Source organism: Hordeum vulgare, chromosome 7H (assembly GCF_904849725.1).
Source record: "Hordeum vulgare subsp. vulgare chromosome 7H, MorexV3_pseudomolecules_assembly, whole genome shotgun sequence".
NCBI lineage: Eukaryota > Viridiplantae > Streptophyta > Magnoliopsida > Poales > Poaceae > Hordeum > Hordeum vulgare.
The window spans coordinates 54,951,913-54,965,935 of record NC_058524.1 but is presented as its reverse complement, the minus strand read 5'-3'; the positions used below and the strand labels follow the sequence as shown (position 1 = coordinate 54,965,935).

Here is a 14,023-nt window from a genome sequence, read left to right as displayed (position 1 = left end):
CCTGGGCACATGCTAGGGTGGCCCAGGGTCGACGGGGGGAGGCAATGCGTACGGGTATAATTTTTGCAGCGAATCGTTTTTTTCTTTTGTGTTGCAGATAAATGATAAAGCGTGGGTTGAATAACAAAAATTACAGGGGCTTTTTAAAAAAAATGACGCGATGGGTTTTCCAACAAAAACAATAGTCTCTTTATTACTAGGTAATAGATATTATTTTCAACTATCCCGAAGTGGCGTGTATGGCATCATCATGACATTAGCACGGCCCGGCAGCTGACCCAGCTCTCGCTCCCTGCAACGAGCTGTTCGTAGGCCGCGCATAGCTGCGCCTTTCACGCACATACCAACAAGTAACTCAGGCTAGCCTCTTTTATTTCCTTAACGATTTTGCACATTGCGTCAGTTTTCTTTGACTTCTTTCTCTTCAGTTTCTTATTACCTTTTTAACCTTTTTTTGGTTTTCTACTGTTTTCCTTTTTCCTATTTCTTGTTTATTTTGTTTTAACACAAACTTATTTTCTTCACACATACTGCATATTCTTTGGTACATCAGTATATTTTATGTATACTAAACATTTCCAGAATGAATTATTGAAAACATTATTATATGTTTGCATGTCTACTTTTTCGAACACACAATGTACATTGACCGAATGCACCTAAAATTTTTAATAGACAGTTAACATTTATTAAATATATGTTTTACCAACTTTTCCGAATACATGTTTTTAAACCTTGTTTTGAAGGTGAGTGTAATAATGTAATATTTTTAAACACATATTTCTACATGCTTTTTTCAATAATAAAAACTAATTAAGCGATGCAAACATTTCTAATGCTATAACCATTTTCTAAAATGTAATGTACATTTTTTGGATGCCATGGGATATTTTTATTTACGTTGTAAAAATATTTTCTTAAAATTTAATGTAGGTGAATATTTTTCGGATGGTAAGACTAATTCTACCAACATTTTTGTAAACTAAACTCACAAATTGTTTGGGCTGCGTAAAATTTCTTTAAATTCAAATATTTTTATTATTTAAAAAAAATATGCTCTTCGACTTTATATGTTAAAATATTTCTTTTGAAAATATGAAAAAGATGAACTAACCTGTAGGGAGCTACTTGGGCCAGCCCAATAGTAGAGACGGGGAGGGCACCTTGAGGGGACACGCCCATAGGTCTGGGCGGCGACCTCCTGTACAGCGCCTTCAGCACCAGCTACTGCAACTGGCGCATGATGCTGCTCGCCCGGCCCAATAATCCGAGGAAGCTTCTTAAAACATAGCAGAAAAAGGTAAAAGGTCCATTCATCGTGTAGATAATCTGTGAGTAGCGGGATTCGAACTCCCAATAGGTCCTAACCACCAGATCAAGCTAATTTTCGTTGACTACAAGCAGGACACGGTACTATTTGACCCTTCCTTTAGTTAAAATATATACTCTATATATATTATTTTCAAAAGAAAGTATAAATTAAGAAAACAATTCTAAAAAATAATGAAAACAGCCACAAATTTGACAAGGAGTTTCATACGAATTGGAAAAGGTTCATGGAAATGAAAAAGGCTGATCGACGTTGGAAAAAGGTTCATCGATTTTTAAAAGAGTTCTTCATATTTGAAAAAAATAAGTTCATCAAATTGAAAAATACTTCATAAATTTAGGAAAAAGTCCATGTACTCATCAAAAAGTTGATAGAATTTTCAAAAAGTTCACGAATTTTGAAAAAAGTTCATCAAATTTGGAAAACGTTCATCGGATTTGAAAAAAGTTCATCTAATTAAAAAACGTATTCGTATTTGAAAAAAGTTCATCAATTTTTTTAAAGTCCATAAAATTTAAAAAGTAGTTCATAAAAATTGAAAAGTGTTTATAAAAAATTGAAAAAACAGTTCATAAATTTTAAAAAAAGTTCATCATTTTTGAAATAGTTCATTAAATTTGTAAAAGGTCCATAGATTTTGAAAAATAGTTCATCAATTTTAAAAAAAGTTCACAAAATTGAAAAAAGTTCTTCAATCTTAGAAGATAGTTCATCCAATTTGAAAAACTTTCATTAAATTTTAAAAAGGTTCATAGATTTTGAAAAAAAGTTCAACGAATTTGAGAAAATTTAATATAATTAGAAATAGTTCATCAGATCCAAAACAAATTCATCGATTTTGAAAAATGTTCAGCGGATCCGAAAAAAGTTCACCGGATTTGGTAAGTAGGTTCACCGTATCAAAAAAAATCAGCAGATTTGGAAAATAGTTTCATCAATTTGAAAACAGTTCATAAAATAATGAAAAAAATATAACGGATTTTTAATGAAAATTAAATAGTTTTTTTAAAGTTCTTGAAATTGAAAAAACTTCATTGAATTTGAAAAACCTCAAAGATTTGAAGAAAAAGTTCACGTATTTGCAAGATAATTTATTGACCCAGTAAGAAGAAAAAATAAAAAATAAAAAAGTAAAAGGAAAAAACCCAAACGGAAAAAAAATGATAGAAAGAGAAAACGGAAGGGGTAGAATAAAGGAAAGGAAGGGTTCAAATGATCGTCATCTTGCTTCTTGGCCTGGTGGTTCCAGAAGTCTGTAAAGAAGAAGGAGGTCTTTGGTTTAAAACTCAACAACGCGCGAATATTTTTGTGTATTAAAAATACAAAAGAATGACCACTAAAACAACTATATGGGTCGGTCCAGTACGCGATGCTGCAGGCGCCCGTTAGCAAACATACACATTAACGGGCGCCTACAGCGCCAAATAGGATTTGTCGTCTGGGCGCGAGTATGTCTTGCCTTCAACGAGTCTGCTTTGGACTCGCTGAAGGGGGAGTGAGCTGAGCCGACCCTCAAGCGCGGAAGGACAACGCTATTACCAATTTCTTTTTATGTTTTCTGTTTTCTGTTTTTGATTTTTGTACTTTTGTTTAAGTATTACAAAAAAAACTCTTCACAAAACACTTAAAAACGATTGATCATGTATATAATAAATGTTGAACAAGTATTTGAAAAGATGTTGGTCATATATATAATAAACGTTGAACAGAGATTTCAAAAATGTCAAACACATATTTGAAAAATGTTGAACAGGTATTTGAAAACAATATTGATCATGTAAAAAAATATTCAACAAGTATTGGGAAAAATGTTGAGATAGTATTTGATAATTTTAATCAAATATTTTTAAAAATGTTTGATCATGTACATAAAAATAAAGAACGAAAAACAAAAGGATTGGGAAGTGTTGAAAAAGTATTTTTAAAAATATTGATCATTTATATAAATATGTTCAACATGTATTTCAAAAATATTGAACAGGTTTTTGCATAAATTTTGAACATGTATATGAGAATGTATAATGAAAAGCAAAAAAACAAAAAAAACAGATTGGAGAATGAAAAATAAAAGAATGCAAAAATCGGAGATAAATAACAGGAAAACAAAGAAAAACCTGAGAAAACCGGTTATGTTTGCCTCTAGTAGGTCGTGACCCACCACTTACTACTCCCTCCGTTCCTAAATATAAGACCTTTTAAAGATAGCACTATGAACTACATACGGATGTACATAGACATATTTAAAAGTATAGATTCATTCATTTTGCTCCGTATGTAGTCTTCTAGTAAAATCTCTAAAAGGTCTTATATTTTGGAACAGAGGAAGTAGTACTAACTCCAAGCAGGCGGGGGAGCTAATCGCGTTGGTGATCACCTTGGAGACCAGGGGTCGATCCCTCTGTGCTCTCGTTTTATTCCCTATTTTTTCAACCTCCGAGTGCTAAAATGGCTGTTTTCAACCTCCGCGTCCTAAAATGGCCCGGCCCGACACTGTTTCCTCACGAGACATCCCTACAGAGTAGCTTAATGCGATAAATGGTCGTTGCACTTTGATCTCAACAGGCGACATATAAGCTCTTTCTCTTCCAGCGCGGCTATTTTACGCTTTGATGTGGGACACTTGCTCTGCTCACCTGCAGAGGAGACGAGTGCGTCAGGGTGACATGCGGAACGGTCTTTTTCTTTTTCTTTTTTCTTTTATAAAATTTTAAATAGATACATTTTTGAAGTTAATTTAGTTAAATTTGTAATTGTCCTCATCACACATTTAAAAAATGATCTGCGATGTAAAAAAATATTCGATCAACTTTTAATTAGTGTTAGTAACATTCCGAAAATTTGTGATACATTCAACCAAAAATTTATACAATGTAAAAGATGCATGATTTAAGTTTTTTTAAAAGGGACATATGGGAAATGTTCATGTGTTTAGAAAAATAATGACATAAATATAACTGTGTGGACAATATAAAAAATGTTTGTGTGGTTTAAAATAAATGTTTTAATCCATTCTAAAAGCGTTCAATTTGTATATGAAAAATGTTTAACACATATTTTAAAAATATATTGAAATTATGTATTTCAAAAGATGTTTATAATGTATTTGAAAATTTTCAACTTGTACCAAAACTTTATTATGCGTATACACGAAAAATGATCAACATGTATTATGTAGGATGGTAATCACAAGACAGCTCCGATGGTGGTGCAAAAAGTGCATATTTGTATCTCCTTCGCATAGGCATAAGAACCAGGAGTGTTGCTTTGCAATTAACTCCTCAAGGGAGCAGGGGGCATCAACTTTCGTTTTGGTAATTTGTGTAACCCAATCAACTTGGATGACAAGTTTCTAGATTCGGCCGCAACATCCAAACAATGTATAAGTTCCAATGCAATGGCAATCTACAACTTGATGTTGTCAATTTGTTTGTGGCTCCATCGTTGCACGTTCTGTGCGGTGCTTCTAAGTTTATTATCTAGCGCAGTAAAAGTACCTTAGCCGACAGGATTGAGTTCCACGCCACTTCTACCGTTTACATAAACCCTTCCACCTTGGTACAGAAGGCCTCAAACTTGAACCTCTTACCATCTGAAAATTAGCGTTGAGATGGAGTAATGGTGGATAGTGTTCCGATATAGCAGTTCCATGAGCCGCAAGAAAGCAAGAGGGGTATAGATCTTCCCACGATGTTGTGGTAAAACATGATCAACTTTTTCCATCATCGCGTGAGCAATTTTAATATGTGTATTTTAAAAAAAAACCCAACCATTTTTGAAAATAATGATCATTTTTTTAATTCAGGAAAATTGATGCAAAATTCCAAACATTTGTTTAAAATTGTGAACATTTTCTAAAACATTTGTTTTTAAACGGCAAACATTTTTTGAATAATGAATATTTTAAATCTGTGAACATTTTAAATTTCTTGAATATTTTATTTCGAAATTGTTAACTTTTTAAATTTCAAAACTATTTGAATTCTCAAATTACTTAATAAACGAAAAATACATGGGCTGGCGTCGGGGAAGCGAGGGGTGCGCACAACGGCTCCTCCTATCAATCCCAATCTCGCAGAAAACGCTATTTGCCGCGTGTTGCGGCAAATTGTCGTGGTTTCGCACAGAGAAACACGAGCAAGGGATGATCTGGGCCGGTCTATCACCAGTTACGGGATGCCGATTTTGAGAACCTTGTAGACTTTTCTAGCCGCTTTTTTCCTGTTTGGGAAACTTACTAGAAGATTCCTTCAACTGTTTTTTTGTTTTTGCTTTCTTTCTTTTTTTCTGTTCCTGTTTCAAAAATGTTTTGAATTTTTAGAAAATATTCAGGAATTAGAAACAAATGTTCTGGATTTTTTATAAAATATTTTGGATTTTCCAAAAAATGTTCCATAATTTAAAAAAATAATCCGAAATTTGATTCCTGAACAAATTCGGAAAAAGTTTTTTTAACTTGTGAATATTTTTATAACTGGAACATTTGTTAAACTCCAAAGAAAGCATTTTATTTTTTTAACATTTCAAAATACATAAATATTGTGTAAAAAAGTTCGTGAAGAAGTTTCAAACATAAACATTTTTCAAAGTTGCGAACAAATATTTAAGACAAGAAATATATTTCAACTTTCGAAAAACATTTGATTTTTTCGAATATAAAAAATAGGAAAACTTAAAAAATCGGAAGAGGACATAAAATAGAAACATAAACAGAAAATAAAAAATGAAAAAGTAACAGAAAAAACAAATCCGGTTCAGAAACCTGTGGAAGCTTCCTAAAACTGGAGGTGCTGCTACAGTGTAACAGGCCGACCCAGCTACACCTCTCGGTTGCTAGTCCTGTGCGAAAGGTGAACAATTTGACGCAGAGAGCGTCCAATAGGAGCTCCCCTATCTCGCATTCATCGAGTTTAGCTTCCGATACGCTGACGGGGCAAGCGAGATGGGGTGGCCACGCGCGCTGGAGGCCACAACTCCTTTTTCTGTGGACTTTTTCTTTACTTTTTTGTTTCTTTATTTATTTATTTTAGTACTTCATTGTATAGCTTAGAATATTATAAGTATATATATTACAAAAACACTGCAAAATGTTTTTAAAATGTTAAACATGTGTTTGAAAAATATATAACAAGTATTTGAAAAGTGTTATTCAAGCATTCAAAAAATGTTGAACGTGCAAAGAAAAATTATTGATCATGTATTGAAAAAGATATTTTTTGTCATTTATATAAAAATGTTAATCAAGCATTTGAAAAAATATTAAAAAAGTATTTAAAGAATGTCAATCAAGAATTTTTGAAATGTTAAATATGTATAACAAAAATGTTGACCATATGTTAAAAAATGATGAAAATATGCGATCAAGTATATAAAATTGTTAATCAAAATTTGTAAAAATGTTGAACAACTGGTTGAAAATGTTATTCAAGCGTTTGCAATTTTTTAGGCGTGTATAGAAAAAATATTGACCATGTAACAAAGAATGTTAATCTTTTAATTTGAAAATTGTCACTCAAACATTTAAAAATGTTTAAAATGCAAAGAAAACGTATTTACTATGTATTATAAAATATTAATCTTGTGTTTGAAAAAATTAATCAAGCATTTAAAAAATACTGAAAAATGTGGATGTAAAAAATGTCGGCCATATATTTAGAAAATGTTAAAATTATATTGGAAAAAAGTTAGATGCATATTAGAAAAAATACTTTTGACATATACAAAAAGGTATACTTAGTTACAGCAAATTAAATATCTATGTATGTATTGGAGTTTGTATAGTTGCTTAACATTTTAATGTGCTTAACACCTCATGTCAGCACCGGTGTCCCGATTACTGCAGCGTTTCATTTCATCTCGCTTGGCTTATCGCGCAGAGGTGACCTCGCTTTCCCTTACCAAATCCTGAGATTTCGGCAGCTGCTTTGCCTAGGCAGGCCGAAGCTGCCAACCATCCCCGTCCGACCCTCCTCCCTTTTCTTTCCTTCCCTTCCCTTCCACCTGACCAAAACCCCCCATTAAATTCACCCCCAAACTCGCTCGCCATCCCCCTCGCACAGATTCCTCTCCCCTCCCTCAACCCCACCCCATCCCCCGAAACTCAGGCACCATCCAGCACCGGCCGGCCGCGCAGGACCCAGCTCGGCCAGCTCGGCGGAGGGAGGATGAGGGGGCCGGGGGCGGTGAAGGCGGGCAGCCGGCCGCCGTGGCTGGGGCTGGGCGCGGCGGTGTGGGTGCAGGTGGCGGGGGGAGCCAGCTCCACCTTCGCGCTCTACTCGCACGCGCTCAAGCTCGCGCTCGGGGTCGACCAGCGCCGCCTCGCGCTGCTCGCCGTCGCCTGCGACGTCGGGGAGAACCTCGGCCTGCTCCCGGGCGTCCTCTGCAACCGCCTCCACCCCGCGCTGCTCCTCCTCGTCGGCGCCGCCGCCTGCGTCCTCGGCTACGGCACCACCTGGCTCGCCGTCTCCGCCGCCGCCCCGCCGCTCCCCTACTGGCTGGTCACCTCCCCCTCCTCCCTTTTCCTACCATTACTAATATGAAAATCCTTGATTAGTTGTTCTGAGGTCGATTTCTCAAGATCTTCACTAGTTGCAATCTGACAATCTGTTACTGTACATGGGACTTGAGCTGCTCTCGTTCAGTAAATTCAGGGGAAAGTAGAGTAGTGTTCTTTTCTTTTGTGCCATGCCAAGTGGCTGCTTTTGCAGCTGCAAGCTAACATCTCCTGGACTAATATATGGACAAATATGTCCCCCGGTAAACGAACGTCCCTTTCTATGATCCCAACAACACAAATATAATCGTACTCTAATGAACACTAGCAACCAAGTGATCCCAGGTCATATTTGGCCAAAGGGGAGCACCATTTGGCTTTGTCCGCTGGCAATGTGCCCATATTGAGGATTTTTTTATTTATATATTTTGCCTTTAGTAGCAAACTTTACTTTGGTTAGTGTAGTATATATACTGTGAGTTGACTGGTAACCTTTCTCATGTATTGTATTACAGGTATGGTTGGCATTGTGCCTTGCTGCAAACAGTGGCGCGTGGTTGGGGACGGCCGTTTTGGTGACCAACATGAGGAACTTCCCACTCAGCAGGGGTGCCGTTGCCGGCATCCTTAAAGGCTACGCCGGTCTAAGCGCTGCCGTCTACACCGAAATTTACACCGGCATACTTCACGATTCGGCCGCGAGCCTTCTGCTTCTGCTTGCTCTCGGAGTTCCTGCCGTGTGCCTTCTGACAATGTACTTTGTTCAACCCTGTCAACCCTCCCTGGTGCCGAATTCTTCAGAGCAAGTTCACTTCCTCTTCACACAAATCGGGAGCATTGTTCTTGGGGTTTATCTTCTTGGGGCCACAATACTGGATCATGCCGTAACACTTAGCGATGCAGTGAACTATTCTCTGGTTGTTATTATGGTGCTTCTCCTCTTTGCGCCGGTTGCAATACCCTTGAAAATGACATTGTTTCCAAGTAACCGAAGAAAAGGCCTGTTGGACTCTTCCGGCGCTGATAGTGATCATACAGAACCATTTCTTCCACCTTCTGCCTCCGGATCAAACCTTACTGATCTAGACAATGATGATTCCTTCGATATTGACATTCTCTATGCGGAGGGTGAAGGGGCTGTAAAGCAGACGAGAAGAAGACCAAAAAGAGGAGAGGACTTCAGATTTCGTGAAGCACTGCTCAAGGCAGATTTCTGGCTTCTCTTTGCAGTATATTTCATCGGTGTTGGATCTGGAGTCATGGTCCTTAACAATCTAGCACAAGTTGGAATTGCAGCTGGTGCTGTGGACACCACTATATCACTCTCTCTGTTCAGTTTCTGCAACTTTTTTGGCCGGTTGGGAGGTGGTGCTGTTTCTGAGTATCTTGTCAGGTAATGGAGTCTCTTGTTTTACTGGATTGCATTTATTTTTCGAATGAGTAATTTAATAAGATGGTTTTCATCCACCAGCTGGCTTACATAGCTGTTTTGCCAATTCTATAAGAGTTTTGTCAGTCCTGTAGAGATTTCGACGTACTGTAGTATAGTACCGGGTTAACTAGGTAAACCTTTCTTAGCTAATGTTTTTTGCCATTCTAGTTTGGGAATCAACTGTTGCCCCAGTTTCAGATAAATCAATAGATAATGTGTTGACAATATTCGCTCCTGTTTGGGGCTGGGACTGTTTTCTCCAGTCCCAACTTTATACCAGTTTGCAGTCCACGAAAATATTGTGTGGGTGCATGGTTGATATACCTTGTTTTACATTTTCAATTTTGGTATGACCGCCGTGCTTGTTTTGCAGGTCATGGACGATTCCACGGACCGCATTGATCATATGCACCCAAGTAGTGATGATATTCACATACCTGCTCTTTGCATTGGGTCTCCACTCAACGCTTTACGTCGCCGTTGCCTTACTTGGCATATGCTACGGTATCCAGTTCTCGGTGATGATCTCAGCATCATCGGAGCTGTTCGGGTTGAAGCACTTTGGGAAGATCTACAACTTCATCTCGCTGGGGAACCCACTTGGCGCGCTCCTATTCAACAGTCTCGCGGGATACTTTTACGATCTCGAGGTGGAAAAGCAGCACGCCACGACAACGGACTTCGACGTCGCATGCCATGGTCCCAATTGTTTCAGGCTCACGTTCTTTATTCTGTCTGGCATGGCCTGCCTGGGCACGCTGCTGAGCATAGTTCTGACAGTGAGGATCCGGCCGGTGTATCAGATGCTCTACGCCGGTGGATCCTTCAGCCAGCCCAGGAGCTCGGCGCATTGACTGACCGTGATCGGAGCTCTCGGGTCCATGGAGAAATGATGATCAGACTCGGAGAGCTTGATTGATGATCTGTTGTGATTTATGGCACTTGAAATATGAGCAGGGGCTCTCATTTTTGTGGTCAGATTGCCATCGTGGAACCTAGGACTTGGCTACTTCGGATCTGGATCTCCAGGATGAGGTACCATATTTCTGAGTTGCTCGTTAGAGGTTGTTAACGTGCTGATGCATGAACCCGAGGATATAATAACTGGGATCGCTACACTTGTAGATTGGCGATTTGTAATATTCTTATTCACCCCAGATCATGTACTCCTATTTGGCCGGTTCTCAGGTTGTGAGAATTTAGCCATGTAGAATGATGCTCGTACTACTGGTTACTACCAGTGCTCTCTCTGTATACCTCTGAAAAATATTTCTAAAATGCCAGTGCCCGTTGTCTTGCTGACATGCCCTTACTGCTTGTGATTTTTTATTTCAGTTTGGATTGGGAGTTGTTCAGATTTAAGCAGGGTTGAGCAGGTAAACTGCACCGATCGAGGTCGATGTAGATCTTCATGCACGCATCTTCGTCTCGCTAACAAAACTGCACTCAAGCTGTCCACTTTCTTGTCTGTAGCATTATGCTCGTGAAAATTAGCTGATGCCGGTCCATGGTCTGGTCAACTGGTCGGTCGTTTGGCTCTGCGTTTGAGATGGATGTGATCATGTGAATGACTTGAAGATGCCCTGGGTCGGCGGCTCCCGGCTGCCTTGCCAAGTTGCGATGAACCTGGTCACGCGCTCTTCTCCTGGCAACGAAGATTAGAGCAACTCCAACCCGTCGACCCAAAGTTTGGACAATGTTTTTTTCGTCTTTTGTCCGTTTGAATCGGCCGTTCGTTTGTCGCCCGCCCTATTTAATATTTGGATCGGCAGTACGTCCAACGCTCGCGATACATCTCATGTCAGCGCATACATTTAAATGGCTCGCGGCCATAGATTAAGATAGCGGCCATGCCGTCGTCCAAAGTTCATGTCCGTGTTGGGTATGTCGCATGGAAAACAAAAAAAATACTACGCTCATCAAGATCAATCTATGGAGACTAACATCTACGAGAGGGATGAGTGCATCTACATACCCTTGTAGATCGCTAAGCGGAAACGTATATAACGCGGATGATGTAGTCGAACGTCTTCGCGATCCAATCGCGATCCGTCCCAATCAAGTGCCGAATGGACGGCACCTCCGCGTTCAGCACATATACAACCCGATGACGCCTTTACCTCCTCGATCCAGCGAGCGATGGTGAAGTAGACATTGAGTACTCCGGCAGCACGACGGCGTGGTGGTGCAATTTCAGAAGGGCTTCGCCAAGCACTGTTGCGATCATTATGGTGGTGAATTACTACGAGAGAGAGAAGTAGGGGGCCGTCAATCAATTGTGTATTGGCTGCCTCCCTCTCCCTCTCTATTTATGAGGAAGCGATAGGTAGGGCTATCCTTGGCCCCTCCTCCAAGGAGAGAGGGTTCGACCAAACTAGGGAGGAGGACTCCTCCACCCAGGCACTTCCTCCCACCTACCCTTGGGCGCATGGGCCTCTTGGGGTCGACTGCCTAATCCCATCAGGGGTTGGTGCCCACCTCTCAGGCCCATGAGGCCCCCGGGATGGATGGGCCCCTCCCGGTGGACCCGCGAAACCCTTTCGATACTCTCGGTACAATATCAGTAAACCCTGAAACTATTCCGGAACCCGAATACCGCTTTCTTATATATAAATATTTACCTCTGAACCATTCCGGAGCTCCTCGTGACGTCCGGGATCTCATCCGAGACTCCGAACAACCTTCGGTCATGAGCACTATAACTCAACTATCTCTATGTCGTCACCGAAACTTAAGTGTGCACACCCTGCGAGTTCGAGAACTATGCAGACATGATCCACTCTCCGATCAATAACCAATAGCGGTACCTGGATGCCCATATTGGCTCCTATATATTCTATGAAGATCTTTATCGGTCGAACCACGATGTCAAGGATTCAATCAATCCCGTATATTATTTTCTTTGTCCATCGGTATGTTACTTGCCTGAGATTCGGTCGTTGGTATCTGCATACCTAGTTCAATCTCGTTACCAGCAAGTCTATTTACTCGTTACCGGCAAGTCTCTTTATTCGTTCCGTAATACAAGATCCCGGAAGATTTTGGGGAAAGCGGAGGGAAATGGTGGAGGCTTTACCACCGACTAGCGGGCTAGGGGGAGTAGTTGGCACGTGATGCGTGCGTTCGTCTCGTGTCCGTGCCGACGCAAATCAAGCTAAAAAATGGGATGAAAATGGATCGGCAGATGGACAAAAAGCGAACATGCTTCCGTTTAAGTCGATGCGTTGGACTGATTTTTCTGTCCACCGTGACCCAACCCGCACGGCACAATCCGTGGCCAACCCGCACAAGCATATCTGCACCGTCCACCCCCCAGCGATCCAACGTCTCGCCCAGCCCGCGCGCGCCCTTCCCAAACCCGAAAATTTCCGCTCCAAATCTCCCACCCGCGCGCGCCATCCCCAAATCCGCCACCTCTGCTACTTAAACTCCCCGCCGCTCCCCACGAATCCTCACAACTCAGCCAGCCACACCGTCGCCTCTCCTTCCCAAGAAGCCGCCACTGCAGCCCCCTCCGGCGACCCGCACCACCTCCGATGGCCCGCACGAAGCAGACGGCGCGCAAGTCGACGGGCGGCAAGGCGCCGCGGAAGCAGCTGGCGACCAAGGCGGCGCGCAAGTCGGCCCCTGCCACCGGCGGCGTGAAGAAGCCGCACCGGTTCCGCCCGGGCACCGTCGCGCTGCGCGAGATCCGCAAGTACCAGAAGAGCACGGAGCTGCTCATCCGCAAGCTCCCCTTCCAGCGCCTGGTGCGGGAGATCGCGCAGGACTTCAAGACGGACCTCCGGTTCCAGAGCTCCGCCGTGTCGGCCCTGCAGGAGGCCGCCGAGGCGTACCTGGTGGGCCTGTTCGAGGACACCAACCTCTGCGCCATCCACGCCAAGCGCGTCACCATCATGCCCAAGGACATCCAGCTCGCCCGCCGCATCCGCGGGGAGCGCGCCTAGAGCTCTCTGCCCCTGCGCGTCCCGCCTGCCGCCATGGTTCCTTGTTGAATGGGCCTGCCGACGGATTCGTTCTGCCCTGCTACCGCTAGTCTAGTCTAGTCGTGCTTCGAGTTGTCATTAGGATTTGTTCTGTACTGTTAGTCTCGTGCTGTTGATTACCCGGTTGAAAATTGCAATGGAGATGATGTTGTTTGTCTTGATTTCTGAGTCTTATGTTTATTTGCACATAGTGTTTTCCTTTGATTGGATGTTTACATTCGGTGAATGATCTCGGCCTGGGACTGATCTTTGGGCTGGATTTTTTGATGTCCATGCTTGTTGCTTTCAGATTGTTCTTCTGCGTCAGACATTTGCCGTGGAGATTGCATTCATTTTTTGTACATTTTGGTGTGCGATTTTTGCAGAACCATTCAATCGAGATTGGACAAAAACAGAGATCAGGGTATCCATTACAAGCAAAACCAAACAAAATTCGACCTGAACTCATTTCAAGGTCGTATTCTAATTCCACATTCTTGTGCTTGTTTCTTATGCTGATTCATCCACAGGGTTGATAATTTGTCTGATCAACGCCGTGCCTGACTAAACTTGTTGTAATCAGCCTATGTGCTACGGCTAGTAAAGTTCGGAAAGAGGTTGAAACGCGTTGAGTAGGAGCCACTCATCACTGCAGATGCGATGCCATTGTTCTGGTACTCGCCATAGGCTGTCGCACTTCCAAGGTTGCCGTTCACAGTCTTGCTGGTACCACAGTACACTGTAGTTCAAGCATAACAGGATGTTTGTTGACATGCATGATCGACGCGTCCTGCAGTCACCTTTTG

The 14,023-nt window shown here is 41.5% G+C and overlaps 2 protein-coding genes across 2 annotated transcripts; both read left to right on the top strand.

The window, feature by feature from the left end:
* Positions 1 to 7,289: 7,289 nt before the first annotated feature.
* LOC123409946 (protein NUCLEAR FUSION DEFECTIVE 4-like) lies at positions 7,290 to 10,554 on the top strand. The gene is made up of 3 exons (XM_045102814.1): positions 7,290 to 7,824; positions 8,336 to 9,213; positions 9,626 to 10,554. The coding sequence occupies exons 1-3, from the start codon at positions 7,492 to 7,494 to the stop codon at positions 10,104 to 10,106; spliced, it is 1,692 nt and encodes a 563-aa protein (XP_044958749.1). The 5' UTR covers positions 7,290 to 7,491; the 3' UTR covers positions 10,107 to 10,554.
* Positions 10,555 to 12,724: 2,170 nt separating this feature from the next.
* On the top strand, positions 12,725 to 13,399 carry LOC123407571 (histone H3.2). The gene has a single exon (XM_045100734.1). The coding sequence runs from the start codon at positions 12,789 to 12,791 to the stop codon at positions 13,197 to 13,199; it is 411 nt and encodes a 136-aa protein (XP_044956669.1). The 5' UTR covers positions 12,725 to 12,788; the 3' UTR covers positions 13,200 to 13,399.
* Positions 13,400 to 14,023: the final 624 nt, after the last annotated feature.